Below are 15355 nucleotides of genomic sequence, written 5' to 3' on the forward strand. Positions count from 1 at the left end.
CTGGTTCTAGAGTTCTAGCGCACGTCATTATCCAGCCTCTTTGCTCTGCCCGCAGGCGTCAGTTTCAAACTGGAAGAAAAGACCGCTCACAGCAGCCTGGCACTCTTCAAAGGTGACACAGGTGTCAAATACGGCATGGTGGGATTGGAGCCCACAAAATTGGCCCCGAATGTGGAGCGCTTCCGGGAGTGGGCAGTGGTGCTGGCAGACACAGCGGTTACCAGTGGCAGGCACTACTGGGAGGTGACAGTGAAGCGCTCCCAGCAATTCCGGATAGGAGTGGCAGACGTGGATATTTCCCGGGATAGCTGCATCGGTGTTGACGATCGTTCCTGGGTGTTCATCTATGCTCAGCGCAAGTGGCACACCATGTTGGCCAACGAGAAAGCCCCTATTGAGGGCATTGGGCAGCCAGAGAAGGTGGGGCTGCTGCTGGAGTATGAGGCCCAGAAGCTGAGTCTGGTGGATGTGAGCCGGGTTGCTGTGGTCCACACACTACAGACAGATTTCCGGGGTCCAGTGGTGCCTGCTTTTGCCCTTTGGGATGGAGAGCTGCTGACCCATTCGGGGCTTGAGGTGCCTGAAGGCCTCTAGTATGTCCATCACTGGAGTCCCTAATCACGCTCTTGGCCAGCCTCCTGATCCAAGTGTCTGAAACCTTTTAACTGTGCCCCAAGCAACTGCTAGCTCCCACAATTCAGTGATGGATCCTCTGTGCAATATCTGTCAGCTTCCTCTCCCCTACCTTGTGAAAGCTAGGCATACAGCTACCCTCTCCCCTCCCCCAGACTATTGCCAATTTCCTAGGCTACCATGAATGTACTTTCTCTGACTTGCTTCCTTCAGCCTCTCTGCCTCCCTGTGCCCAGGACTTTCTCAGACTGTATTCAGTCCTAGGGTCTTACTTTTCAGCTTTGTTTGAATTTATTCATCACTGTGCTACTTCTCCTTCCCTTTGCCCACATGTAACCTGTTTGTTTTGGGGGCTCTACCGAATCTCTCCAGAGTAAATCCTTTCTACCTCTGGCTGGAGGAGTGGTGCAGTGAATGACTTTGCCCTTTCTGTACAGCACGTACAGAGTCTGGGCTCTGGCTCCCTCAGGTAGTGCTTTATTGACTGTGTCAGAATGAGAACAGAGCCCTCCTTGCCTAATACCTCAGTGTTACAGACTCTCAGCCCCAGACAGCTGCAGCTCTCCTCACCCTGAGTCCATCTGCCTTAATTTGCACACCTCTGACACTTGGTCGATCTGTTGCAATCATTGGACCAGTTACAACCATGACCAAAGGGGAAGAGACATGTGGGGATTAGTACTAGAAACTTTATTCTTGAGAAGTTCCATCTTCATTTCTGCTATAGTTGTAACTTGCAGAGGGAGGAGGGAGGCCTGAAGTCTTGCACAATCCATTTTGGGGCCTGTTCAGACCCAAGCACTTGTCCCCACTTGGAGCAGAATACACTTAGCCTAAAGCAGTATTTGGGATTGAAAAGAACCTAGTGGGGTGAGTATATATGTGAAATATGTATTCTTTGGGCTCTGTATGACCCTGTGGTTCCATCTTACTCTACCTTTATGATGGTGATGCAGCTGGATGGCCCTAGGGGAGAAAGAGAAGGACTGGGTCTAGCAAAAATAATAATTTGTGTAATTAAAGTTTATTTGAGCACAAAATACTTCCTCTGTCTATAAAATTGCTGTTAGCAGTAGCAGCACTTCCTGGTCAAGGGGGGCAGATCTCTCCAGACGACTAAAGCCTGGTGCATAGCTCCTCTCTTTCTCTGTGGATATATACATGTGCGTGGTGGCTAGAGCCCCTTACCAGAGTATCTCTCTCTCATAATGGCTTCTTCAGAGAGAGGAAGAGGGGACCTGCGTGAAGACCTGGGATGATCTGGAGTGGGCTAAGCCATTAGGCTGTCCCTTAAAGAAGCCCACAATCTTCATGGATAGCTCTACTGCAGGAGTCCACAAAGGCACTTCTCTATACTCTGTCTGGCAAGGGAATGGGGTATTTTGACTCTCACTGAAAGCACTGCCCCCCCCGCCCCCCCCCACCACCACTGAAGCAGTGCGGCCCTCTGTAGCATGTTTGGTGGTTATATGTTAAGTGTGTGGCCAGCTCGTGCTTCTCTTATGCAGGGACTGTGCATGCCCCATGCTCACACCATGCTCTCTAAGTTCTCTTTGGACAGGGCCTCAGCTGTTGCTTCAGCCTGAGTCTCAGATGGTGTGTATGAGTCCTGGTAATCTTGGAGCAGTTTAACCACCTCCAGGTGGTTGAACTGCACAGCATCATCCAGGGGGATGTTGCCCCACCTGAGAGGAGGAACAAAGACCATGATCAGGCAAAGAAGACATCAAGAGTGCCCTGGTTATATACATAACTGTGGTGGCTGGAGGGCCGTGGTGGAGAAGCTGCTGCCCACCTCCCTTCCCCCCACTTTCAGCTTAATCCTACTCACCTGTCCTTGACAAAAGGATTCACTTTGCAAGCCTCAATAAGGAATTTAACAACTTCAGTGTGTCCTAGGAATACAGGCAGAAGGAAAATGAGAGGGTATAGATCCTGACCCTTTTGGTGTTAACATTAGTACAGACCCTTGGCAGCTGGAGTCTGAACTAAAAGGGGAGGGGGGAAAGGCCTCTTCCCATTTTCGCTCCCTGCAGCACCCAATAAGAGCCTGCAAACTGAAGCACAGCTGGACAAAACTAGTTGCTGCCCTTGTAACCTTGAGGGCACATACAATGCGGGGTACTCTTGGTAGAAAAGAAAGGTCTTAGGATCTGCTTCCTCTCTTATTTAACCTTCAGATACCTTCAGCTGCAGCAACATGCAGGGCTGTGCGGGAGTCATAGTCTTTCTGTTCCATGTCCATGGCTGACAAGGCAAACCTGAGAGGAGTGGAAAGTAGCTGGAGTTACCCAGATCAGCCTAGAATCACTGGTATCCTTTCTGAAGTGGGGTCAGACTGGATGAGTTCCAGAAAAAGCAAAACAGAGCTTATACCAAGATCTGTAGACCGTGTACAGTCTGTGTTCTCTATCCAGATGAGACTGTTACTCCTACGTCAGAGAGATGGGAGTGTGATGGTTCCAGAAACATCACTGCCTACCTGTAGTAGGTGCCCAGTACATATTTGTTGATGTTGGTAATCCATTTGAGGCAGGGTCCTTACCAGCCTCCTAGGACTCTGCTTTTAACACCCAGGTTAATCATAACGGTGGCTACCATTAATTAAGTTCTTATCACATGGCAGTCACTGTACTTTTTTAAAAAAACTCATTTAAATGTAGTCTCTGACCATTCAGTCTGACTCTAAGGCTGAAGCACTTAACTATATTGCTATGTTGACGGCTAATGAGATCTCTGACCAGGAGTATTTTATTGTGTTTATTTGGTCAGAGTAGAAGTACCTTCGAAGAGCTGAGACATCTCCACTATAGGCAGCAAATAACAGGTTCACCACAGTTTTGTTCTGGAAAACAAATCATGCCCACCTGAGATTAACTGTGACTTTGAACCCACCCATGCCCAGCTCTACCCTGTCGCCCTCCCGCATGGATGCTTAGCCAAGGGTTTTACTGAAGTGTTACGGAATATTCTCTTCTGAAATAGTCTTACAAGCCACCTGGGGTTTTCCTTACCCGAACTTCTCCTCCTTCACGCCGTGGGTCTAATTTCCGAGCGCAGTGCCTCAGGTTGTCATAGTTGTGGAAATTGAAGAGAGATACCAACTTCTAGGATTGTAAGGCAAAACGATTGTTTACTTCCTCCCTGTACTTAGTAGGAGCTCAAAATTGCTTTATTTTCTCATCAAAAATATTAAATACTATATGCAAAGTGACTTACTTGGCAGAAGCTGACACCCCTATAGCTGTTCCCCAGCTTGTCCAGGGGAGGTGATAGACACATCATTCCCATGATATTGGGCACCACCAGGAGGATGGCTCCTGACACAGCTGACTTGGCTGGCAGGCCCACCTTGGGGACAAAGTTGGAACTGTGGATGAGCAAGAGGTGCCCCAAGTCTGTGTTAACAAGTTAGTCTATCCCAAATGACTTCATGGGCAAGGCCACAGCCATCTCAACCTATTGGCTTGTTAATTAGCTTTTCTTACTCCTGTCCTCCCCTGCCCCCTCTTAAATTTATGGCTTCAGTAAGGAAATATTTACTGAGTATCTACTCTGTGCCTGATGATGTGCTAGGACTAGGACAAGGTCTCTCAGTTAACTTACATTCTGGTGGTAGGACAGAGACAATAAATAGGTAAACAAACAAATAGACAAAAATAATCACAACTTATGATAACATGTTAGGAAAAAAGGAGGGTGCTGTGATAGAGAATGATGTGGGAGGGAGAGCCCAGTGGAGAGAGGGTGGTCAGAAAAGCCTCTCTTTGGAAGTGACATCCTGTATGAGACCTGGAAGAGAATCACCAGCCATGTGAGGGGCGGCAGAGGAGTGGTTCTGAAGTTGCACTGTCATGTGTTTATGTGTTTGAGGGACTTACTGTGTTTGACAAACTCCCCTAAGGATTCTTGGCCTAATTGCCCGGCTGGAAGTTAGTGAGTGAGAGGCAGGAACAGGTGTCCACCTCTCCACCTTCAGAGACTTGGTGTCCCCTTTTCTTGGCTCTGGGCTCATGGCAAATGGATGGCAGGGCCAGAAGCACTCACATGGAAAGCAAACTGGCCCGAGAGGTCATACATGCCGCAGGAGTGCATGAGGCTGAGGGTGTTGCGCACTGCTTCAGCGCTCAGCACGCTCTCGCCTGTGATGGGGCAGATCCCGCCATTGGCCAGGGTGGCTGCCATGACACTGCCTGATTCACAGGTCACCTCCACGGAGCACAGCTGTGGAGACGAGGCAGAGGTGAGGGTCCGCTGTGGACCTGAATGCTGTGCTCTGAGGTGTAGAGCAATGTTCTTGACATCCTGATCCTTCAGTAAGTTCCCCTGGTGTTTCTGAAGGATGCCAGAACCACTGGAGATGAGTATCCCTCTTGTGGGTCAGAGCAAGGAAGGCAGTGTGTCCCGTTCCCTTGGCGCTGGGCTGAATGGCGGCATCTGCTTACCTGGAAGTAGAGATCCAGGGCAGCCATCATGTCCACCCCTTTAGGAAAGCACTGCAAGGAAGAAGAGGGGAGAGCGTTTCTCAGGCCATCAGCAGCCCCTGTCACACTGCCAGGACCTCAGCCGAAGTCCCCAGCCCCCATCGCCCTTCCACCAGCCACAGAATTCCCAGGGACTTTGTACCGGCCTCTCCCAGTTACCTTCTTTTCCTTTAGATAATAGCCGATGGCATAATTCCGATCCCCTGTTTCCTTCTCTGACTGGAATCTGAAGCAAACACCCAATTTAGTACTTGACATTTGAGGGATGGGTGTGAGGAGAAGGGGGAAAAATACCTTCCCTGAGAGAGACAGAACTAGATCACACATGTCAAACTAAATCAGCCCCTTTATTAATTCTCACACTTACACTGGAGAAAACTTCTGAACCTGAGAAAGCACTGGGTCCAGCTTTATTGTAAAGTGTGAAAAACAAAACCAAACCCAAAATGATCTAGTCATTTAGTCTAGGAAAATGAGGTTTTTGGTTTTGAGAGACTTGGCAAGAGAGGGCCCAGGTGCAAACTCTCACACTGTCTTTCTCATTAAGTACCAAATAGAAATGGAACAGATCCTTTTACAAAGCAAACAAATGTCCATGAAGGGGCTCAGAGGAAGCTGAAAGGCCAAGGTTCCCCTGGGATTTCTTCTTCCTAAGATTCTATCCTCCTCCTCCATTCCCCGCCCCCCACATACATATACACACACACACACTCAAACACACATCCCCACACACATTCAGCCAATCCTGTGAACAGGGCCTTACGTGGCATTGCTGAAACCCATGTATTCATTCCCAGCCATTTTATTCAGATACTGCAAGACCTGGAAGAGAAAAAGGGGCATGGGAGGCACCCCATGCGTAAGGACCCCTAGTAAACACATAGGCTGATTAACCCTTCTGCACTCCTCAGTCCTTATCCCAGCAGGGACTTCAGGAGGCTTTCTTCCCTCACGCCAGCAGATTCCTACACCTCTGGAAATAAGGCTTCTAGTATGGGCTGGTACACCATCAAAATGGGGTTAGAGCCAGGCACTGGGGCAGCTGGAATGGACAACATGCCATGGAGAAAAGCAGCCAGGGGCTGAGCAGTGAGGGAACTTACAAAATCAAACTTCTCTGCTTTGTTACAGTCCATCTGCAAGGAGACAAAAAGAGATATCAGTATTCTAAGCCTAGGAGGATGACAGGGAGGGTCAGAAGGATGTAGTGGAGATAAAGTGTTAGACCGGTTTTGCTACTGGGTGTGTGTTGCATTTTACAATTTTTTTTTTTTTTAACAACTGAGACTTTTTTATATCCATGCATACCTAGTGATCTTAAAAACCAAATCATTTAGATTTTATTATCAGGTAATGAGTACAGATAAGCTCACCCCAGCTATGAGTCTCACCCATCCCTGAGTCTCACTCTCATTTCCATTCTCAATGCCAACCATCATCCCTGACTCCCACTTTCATTTTCCTGATTCCAATCCTGTTCCCAAGCCCCACCCCTATTCCTGGTCCCCATCCTCATTCCTTACACCCCAGGCTGGAGGCTTCCTCTATCCTGATTTTCCTGATTCCAATCCTGTTCCCAAGCCCCACCCCTATTCCTGGTCCCCATCCTCATTCCTTACACCCCAGGCTGGAGGCTTCCTCTATCCTACCCCTGACTCCCATGGCCATTTCCAAGACTGGAGTGAGTGATGGGAATGGGAGGACGGTGTGTGTTGCATACATTATAATATTCAATTATATCAATTATATTGATAACTGAAATAAAGCTAAAGATTTTAGCTAAGAGTCAAGTCAGTAGGGCCTGTTTAGATGGGAGTGGGATGAGGCAGGCCCCAGATACAGGGCTGTAGATAGAGCTATCCCGGAGCAAGGGGAGAGCCTGAGCCTGGTCCATCCCCCTCCCCCCACCCCACAATTGCTTCCTGTACTCCTCAGCTATAGTGTCAACACCACAGGGACTCTGACACTTGGGTCCCTGGGGGGAGGGTTCCTAACACCACCTTCCCCAGGAAGGGCTGTGATTGGCTCTGGATTGTTGCTGCCCACACTGCTCTCAGGTTCTTGCTCAAGCCCTGGGAGACCTACAGCTGACAGGCTGGCCAGACACCCTTGCTCAAGGCCAACTCACAGCTCCAGGTGACGTGAATAGCTGCCCTGTTCTGGCCATTCACCCTTCTTTCCATGTGTCCCTCACCCACAAGTGGCCAATCAGTACCTAACAGAGCTGTCCTCCCCCCGTGTGTGGCATTTGGTCCTTCGTGCTAGGCTGGGGTCAGGACCTGCTCACTTCCCTCAGAGCCAGGAAGCTCTGGGCTCCAGACTCATGGGTAGGAGCTGGGATACAGTTCCATTTACTAACATCCTCAGCATAATTTGTGAGTCCCTGCTGTGTCTTCACTGCCTCCTGGGCACCCTCAAAGGAATCAAGTCCCCACCAATCTCCCTGGAGAGACAGGCAGATACGAGGGATATAGGAACAAGGGGGTTTAGAGAACAGTACCTTCCAGAAGGCTAGGGTGGCACTGACCTTGATCAGGGAGCTCACAACAATGGCACCAGCATTGACCATGGGGTTATGGGGGATTCCTGGGGAAATACAAACCACCCAGAGTCTTACCAGCCACTGAGCAAAACCTTTACCGCCTGCCCACTCTGTAGGGTAAATGGGAAAGATCTCTTTGCTGGGGAGGATGGAGTGACAGAGCTGATCAGGAAGGGCAGAGAAACACACACCCTTGGGAGGAGGGTAGGGTAAGAAGGGGGCATCTGTGAGTCTGGTCTGAGCCCAGGGAGTGCTCACCTTCCTCATTGAGGGAGAGCTTATTGTAGCGCAGGCCGCTGGGCTCCTTGCCCACGAACTTGTGCACGTAGTCAGTGCCTAGGGTGCTTATGGAGATGGCATAGGTGAGGGGCTTCACACAGGACTGCAGGCAGAAGGGGATCTTTGTGTGGCCCACGGAGTGCCTGGAGGCAAGCAGGTGCCATGAAAGGGGTCGGACTATGCTCTGCCCGTGTGCCCTGCCTCCCCTTCCTCACCCAGCATCTCACCGCTGACCGTCCACAGTGCACAGGGAGACGCCCCACAGATCTGGATTTGACTTGGCCAGCTGAGGGATGTAGGCCGCCACCTGGGTATGAGTGGGTAGAGAAAACAGAGACAGGATGAAGACATGGATGTGGAGAGGGGGAACAGAGCTGAGGTTCGGGTCAGGAGAATCTTTTAGATAAAAGCTAAAATTCTGTCTTCTGCAAGACAAACAGGGTTCCCTCCTGCCTGTTGTTCCTAGAGACACGCAAGCCTTAAGTCCTAGAAGGCCTTGTATTTCTGCAGCCCCACTCCTATAGAGATGGCAGTAAAGCCCATAGAAGGTATAAAGAGAATTCTGGGGTCAGCTTCCCTTTTCTGCTCTTAGGCTTAATTACACTGTAGGTCTCTTTCAAAGTTCTATTGAATCCTTATGTCAGCTGTCTCCATAAAAACTTCAGATTCCCTCGCCTGTTCTAGAAATCACAGGTAAAATACATAAAGCCCTTGTCCCCATTTTTAGAGGTTCTGCTTCTCATCACTCATCCACTGGATTCCCAGCCCCAGGAAATCTCTGAGAAGCAAGGTATATCTGGTCCAGAGCCCTTGCCCATCCCTCAGTCCCCTGGCCCTCACTTTGCCTCCAGTGAGCTCTTTGGCATCCTCAAAGATGCGGTCCACATGGCTCGTGAACTCCTCAAAATCAGGAATGACGAACTTCTTTCGGAATGCCTGGGTCAGGAGCACAATGTTCCTGCTCACACACCTGGATCCCAGACACGATTGGGTTAGGGGGCTGGAGAGATGCAGCTGTGACTCACTCTGGAGCCATGGAAGTTGGGAACGAAGAAAGTGTGAGTGGTCATTGGGTTTGGGACCAACAGCTGTGTAACCTTTGGCATATCACTTGATCTTTCTGGGTCTTAAGTTTCTATGCCTCTAAAATGAGGGGTTGTAATGATATGTAAAGATATTCCAAGACACAGTGTCTTGGGATAGGAGAAAAAATAAATACCTGAATAATATGTATGGTAGGTCATCTTTATATTTTAAATCTTAAATTATACAAGTATGTTTACATATATTCCTATATATATATGTAAATGCTTAGGACATTATCTAGAAGATATCTACTAATCTGTTAACAACGTTTACTTCTGGGAAAAGGGACAGGGATGGGGAGAGAGGGAAAGGAGAAAATGTATTTCTCTGTTGCTTGAACTTTTACAATACGTATAGGCGTATATATGTGTTACTTGTGTAATAAATAAGTAATAAAGTTGAGGGGTTGAATTATCCAATCCCCAGTATCCCTTCCTGCTGTCAAAGTCTGTGTCCAAAGAACTGCTTTGAGAGCAGTGCCCTTGTTTCCGGGGCCCTCACTTTCGGAAGAGATCTCGGTCCAAGAGGCCACCACTGCTGGTCTCTCGAACCATGCGGCGCATCTGGCTCATGCAGTCCCGGAGCCGGGGATCTGACGTCTGCAGTCCAGTGGCCTTCAGTGCCTTCAGGGGAAAGGAGCCTGGTAAGGTCAGCTACAAGGACAATAATCTAATCCTAATCATTTTTCCCAATGGATAACAATTAACTCAACCCCAACTACTACAACAGGTGGAAGAAATGGGTTTGCAGACCAAGAAAGGATGGAATATAACAGTTTTGAAGGCTAATAGGGGTTTCCTGCCCTTTTTCATCAAGGCAGCTGGTTTCTGAACCCCTTGGGTCAAAGTCGCAAACCAAAAAGATGGGCTGAGTCAGAGGGTTGAATCATCCCACCTGGGGCAGGGATGGGATTGCCTCATCAGCCTAGGTATCTGCTATCATCAGCTATTCTTCATCCTCATGAAGCAACCCATTAGCTGCCCTGTACTTGTCCTACCTTCCTTTCCCCAGTTTCCAGAGATCCTAAGGGATCAGTGTTCTGAGCAGGTAGAGAGGAACTTACAGTAGTGAACTTGTGGATAGGGATTCGTTCCTGTCCCTCAGCAATAGTGTAGAAGAGCAGATCACCCAGACGGGACAGCATGCCACTCTCTGACGAATCACTGTTTGGGGGCAGAGACAGGGGAGGAGGACAGGAACCTGAGAACTCCTCCCTGCTCCTCCTCCTAGAACAAGGGCTTAGCAGCAGGTAGGTGTCCTCAGTCTACACCTTCTCCCTGAACCATCTGATCTACCCCTATAATTCCAACCTTCACATCGGTCCTGAGAAGTCTTAAATCCTATTCTCTTTCTTTTGTTCCTAAACTTCAGACATTTATTTCTAGTTGCCTTCTAAATACTTCCATTTCTAGATGTCCCATAGGCACTGCAGACTCAACATGTCCAAGCCTGAGATCATCTTGCCTCCCTCCCTCTGCTCCTCCTCTTGTGATTCCCATTTGGATTAATAGTGTTACCACTTACCCGGGGGCGGGGGGCAAGCCGGAAATGTGGAATCATTTGGATAATTCCCATACCTTACGTTCATAACCAACATTGGATGAATCTACCTCCATAATGTCTCTCAAATCCACCCTCTTTTCTTCTCTTCCCCTGTGCTAGCACGGTGTTGTAGAAAGAACCAGTTTGCCTTTAATAGCTGTGATCTTAATATGGATAGTAAGTCAGGTTATTTAATAAAGCTGAACCTGTTTCCTCATCCCTAAAATGAGGGTTTAACATCTGCTTCACATGGGTGATGTGAGGTTTAATTTAAATGCCATTCCATGAAAAACCATCTTTCACAAAGTAGATGCTCAGTAGCTCCTTGTTGTCTGTTACCTATCTGCTCCTACACTCTCTTGACTTGCAACCCACCTTCCACAATGTGCCAGTTATCTTTCTAAAACTCAAATACCATTTCTCTACTCAAAAACCTTTGATAGCTCCCCAGTGCCTACAAAATAAGTTCTTATTCCTTGGTATGGCATTCAAGGCTCTTTAAAACCTGTCAATATTCCTTTCCTATTCTCCACTATGCCCCCATACTCCAGTTATGCCAGGTAATAAATAGGTGGCCTAGGCACTGTCAGGCTTCCTGGCCCTTGTTGTTTACACTGAAACTTCTGCATGGGAAGACCTTTTCCTCCTTCACCTGCACAGTCCTGCTTATCCCTCAAGGTCCAGATCAAATGTTACTAACTCTGTAAAGCCTTTCCCAAACTTCTTGATTTTGCTTATGCTGCTGGTATGACACAACATACCATCTTATTGACAGAAGACAATCTCCCTTGCTCCACTGTTATGTCTTCGTGTTTTATACATCTTTGTCTTCCTAGAACTGAGCAAAGTCCCTAGCACACTACGGATCTTCAATAAAGAATCACCAAGTTACATTTCTAGGAATACCCCTGTTCCCTAAAGTATCTCTCTCACTGGATTATAGCACCTAAAAATACAGGTACTAAAGATTTTTGATCTTCAAGATTTCTTCTATTAATATGTTAACAGATTTAGAGGAATTATTTTATCAGCTCATTCCAAATATGATAACTATGAGATTAGACCCTTCAAAACCCTTAGATCCAACAATTTGACTTCCAGGTATTTACCATATAAGTGTATTCACGTACCTACAAGGTAACATATTCACAGTCATTCATTGCATTGTTAGTAATAGTAACACTGGAAACAACCTAAATGTGCATCAACAGGGAACTGGTTAGGTAAATTAGGGTATATTCATAGGATGGAATATTATGCAATGTAGAAAAAAGAAATGAGGGTGTGCTTTAAGTATTGATATGGAATGATCTTTAAGATGTAATATTAACTAAAAGAAGAAAGCTGTAGAACAGCGTTTATAGTATATGGTACTATTTATGCTTAAAAGGGAACATATATATGTATGTTTTTTCAGGCACAAAATATTTCTGGAAGGATATATAAGAAACCGGTAAGACTGATTTAGCTCCCTCTAGGGAGATGAAGCAGGTGCTGGGCAAAAGAAGCAAGAGGGATACTTCCCACTACATATCTTTTTATATATTTTGAATTTTGAATCATACAAATATGTACATTTTACCTAATGGATATGATATATTGATATATGATTATGAATATATTATCTATTGAAACAATGCATTTAAAAATAAAAAGCCTCTCAAGGAACTTGGCATAGACTAGGCATGTGTGTGTTTTGGGCCAGGAGGAATACCAGGAGAGGGGGAAGTTCTTCTGTCTCTGAAGAAATCCAGTTGTTATAATGAGGCTGGTGCCTATAGGGAGGAAAGGATCCATGTGGTGGCAGAGGAAGGGAGGAAAAAGCTATCTGAGGAATAACTCAAGAAGGAAAGTACGCAGGAATATTTTGAGGCCAGGTCTCCTTGCCTGGAAAATGAAGGAAGACAGGAAACAATGCCACACGGCTGAATGTATCACAAGCATTTAAAAAAAAATTGCATACCCTTTGACCAAGATATGGATTGATCTGCAAGATAATGTTGGGGGTGGGGTAAGGTGCAGAATAATATGTATAGTATGATACCATTTGTAAAAAGTGGAAATAATATCATCATATATTTGCTGATATATGCATAAAATATCTCTAGAAGGTTATACAAAATATCAGTGACATGTCTCTGGGGAGCAAAATTTCCTAGGAATTTAAGAAATAATTGAACAAGTGCATAAGAATATGGAGTAACCAAATTGAAGACTGGTTAAATAAACTGATACCTCATACAATGGAATCTTAAAATGGCAAAATGGCAGCCATTAAGATGACATCATGCATGCCCACATTAAATCATATTAACAGCTGTTCATAAATGGGAAATATAGGCTACCAAAGAATAAGAATACTATGATCCTATTTTTGTTCAATTTTATATATACATATAGAGTATATATATGGGTTTAAATCATGGATAGATATTAAATATGGATATATGGTTCCCTCTAATATTGGGATCTTGATTTTCTTCTTGATACTCTATTTACCTGGTTCTTTAATAATTAGAAATAAAGTTAAATATTAAAGAAACAAAACAGTAACCTAAATAACAGGGCATTTTCTCTTTGCTGCCCTCCTTATCCACCAAGAACACTTCCCCTCATGGTGTCACACTCCCAGAACCCATCCCCCTCCATGCCCTCAACTCCTGCCCAAAGGAGCATTGGTCCAAGGCCTTTACCAAGAAGTCCCTGGGAGCACAGGCAGCAATAGGCAAGAGGATTAAGGTTCCTAAAAACAATTCCAATTGTAAATCAACTATAGGCCAATTAAAACAGCAACAACAAAACAAACCACTTCCATCACCTGACACTACAGGGTAAGGAAGGGTGTGTGTGGAGGAACCAGGGATGCTTCTTGCTCCCCATCCCACAGAAGGTGTGAGGGTGAGGGAGGTTAAGCCTTTTCTCTAACCCACCACCATTTCTCCCAAGGTGATTATTTGGGAAAAGTCAGGATGGAGAGTAGACCAGGAGAGAGAGGGTTTATTCTTTAAAATTTAAACATTTTGTGTCTCCTTAAGAAGAGGCTGATGGAAAAGTACAGCATAATAATAATTCTCATTAATAATAAATAGATAATACCTTATTGGATGTTACCTATCCAGGACAGGGACTCCAGTGGTGGTGAGGTAGAGGACAGAGCAGTCTGTCTGGCTACTTTAATTATGGTGTGCATGTCTTTCTGAATGTCATCAGTAGATATCAATGACAAGGGAGATGGTCCATTTCCTGTTCCTGCTATAAAAAAGCAGGGGCTACTTGGATAGTGTCTATGTTGGCTTCTGGAGAGGACAAAATTTCCTGCTCAGCTCCGTTTCTGCGTCTCGAAGAAGCTCAGCCACCAAGTGTTCCAGGGTGGTGGGGGAGAGAGGTGCAGCCTCTCGGGCAGAGTAAGAACCCAAGGGAAGAGAACCCCTTAAATCAGGGAGCCGCCTGAGCAGCACATAAAACGGCTCTGACTGGCTCTGGTTTGGGAGATCTGCGTCTTATGATTCTCCCCACCATTATAAAGATTTTCCTCCTTCAAAAACCAATCGGAGAACCACCCTTATTCTACAGATTAGGGAGCCCTGATAACGTACACACCCAACACATACGCAAGTACCTGCGCACCAGTAACACACGAGCATCACACACGCCGAAACAGATCGACCACACACAGACCCAAGAACACTGGGACTCTAGGCAGGCTGTTCTATACCCACGCATCCCCTAATATACACACGAGGACAGGGGAGAGAAGGAGGATTAGGATGGGCGGTGCGCACACAGCCCTGCACTCAGACACGCGCACCAAGCAACACTCCGCCCCCACCTGCGCTCCCAATTAAGTACGCACCTTGGACAGGCACCATCCCGAGGACCGACCTGCCCAAACGCCTTGCCGGGCGGACGGCACGTTACCGCCCGAGCGCGGCGGACCCAAAGCCCCAAATCTAAAGGAAAAGTCATCGCAGGCCAGTAAGCGAGGAGAGGAGAAGGGAGATGCGAAGCGCTCCTTGGGGAAGGGGACTCGGAAGCTAGTGGGAACGACAGTGAGAGTGCCTGTCCTCTGCCCCTGTCCCGCGAGCCTTACTGATCCTGATGCTGCGGCTGGTGGCTGTGTGGCGTCTCCCTGCCCTGCGCCGCGGCCTCACTGAAGTGGTGCCAGACGCCCCCGCCAAGGAGGGGGCTCCGGCTCAGGTGACCCCAGCCTCCCCGCCGGCAGTAACTGCCGGCCCCGCTCAGCGCATTCTGCAGAGCCTTGATGGAGCGCATCCCCCCAGCGCGCCGCCCGCTCGGCCAGAGCTCCCAGGGCTTCTGAGCGGTGGTCGGAGGGAGGGGCGGAGGAAACGCGGACCACGTGGGGCGAGCTAAGCAACGGAGTGCCGGACCTGCGGGGTGGAGAGGTGAGACCCGGTAGGTGGGGTTGGAGCAGGAGGAGGGGCCGGTCCCTACAAGGCTCGGTACACTGCCAGGTGCACCCAATCCCCGCCTAGACAAGGCGTCGATGTGGAGTGCACGCGATAGAGAACACAGAGCGCAGGGTGTCTAGTGGCTGGTGAGAAGTGGGCGGTGCCTGAGAGTTGGGATGGACAATGCCCGGCCCAATCACTGAGAAAGTAAAAAACTTGGGGGCGGAGATAAAACGAGGCTACCCAATGAAAGCAAGGCGGTGGGCCGTCCACAAAAATCCAGCGGATTCCTCCGCGTTCCGGCTCGCTGCGGCCCGCGGTGCGTGCAAGCGCCGAGGGCGGGAAAGCTGAGGTGGGGCAGTTGTGAAGGCGGAGGACGC

General features: G+C 47.8%; 3 protein-coding genes across 9 annotated transcripts in view; 2 read left to right on the forward strand and 1 right to left on the reverse strand.

Moving 5' to 3' along the window:
* Positions 1-1673, forward strand: part of SPRYD4 (SPRY domain containing 4) — a 2097-nt gene extending 424 nt beyond the window's left edge. The window contains exon 2 of the mRNA XM_004274141.2: positions 56-1673. Coding sequence (XP_004274189.1) covers positions 56-594 — 539 coding nt within the window. The 3' untranslated portion in view covers positions 595-1673. The remainder of the gene's footprint in view (positions 1-55) is intronic.
* Positions 1-15355, forward strand: part of RBMS2 (RNA binding motif single stranded interacting protein 2) — a 104190-nt gene that overhangs the window by 375 nt on the left and 88460 nt on the right. The window lies entirely within an intron of this gene.
* Positions 1641-15229, reverse strand: GLS2 (glutaminase 2). 7 transcript variants are annotated; one of them, XM_004274139.4, is made up of 18 exons: positions 14657-15229; positions 10088-10187; positions 9526-9647; positions 8779-8908; positions 8166-8245; positions 7918-8081; positions 7645-7703; positions 6221-6253; positions 5881-5939; positions 5277-5343; positions 5079-5129; positions 4681-4857; positions 3853-3984; positions 3648-3740; positions 3417-3478; positions 2818-2894; positions 2465-2528; positions 1641-2318 (listed from the first exon to the last, which is right to left on the reverse strand). In XM_004274139.4, exons 1-18 carry the CDS (start codon positions 14836-14838, stop codon positions 2162-2164), a joined length of 1809 nt encoding a protein of 602 aa, XP_004274187.1. In that variant the 5' UTR covers positions 14839-15229; the 3' UTR covers positions 1641-2161. The 7 variants fall into 7 exon arrangements, 6 of the variants coding, with proteins under 6 accessions (XP_004274187.1, XP_049550439.1, XP_033291896.1 ...); XM_049694482.1 differs by having other exon boundaries at positions 14955-15160; XM_033436005.2 differs by having other exon boundaries at positions 14420-14800.

Source organism: Orcinus orca, chromosome 11, assembly GCF_937001465.1.
Source record: "Orcinus orca chromosome 11, mOrcOrc1.1, whole genome shotgun sequence".
Classification (NCBI taxonomy): Eukaryota; Metazoa; Chordata; class Mammalia; order Artiodactyla; family Delphinidae; genus Orcinus; species Orcinus orca.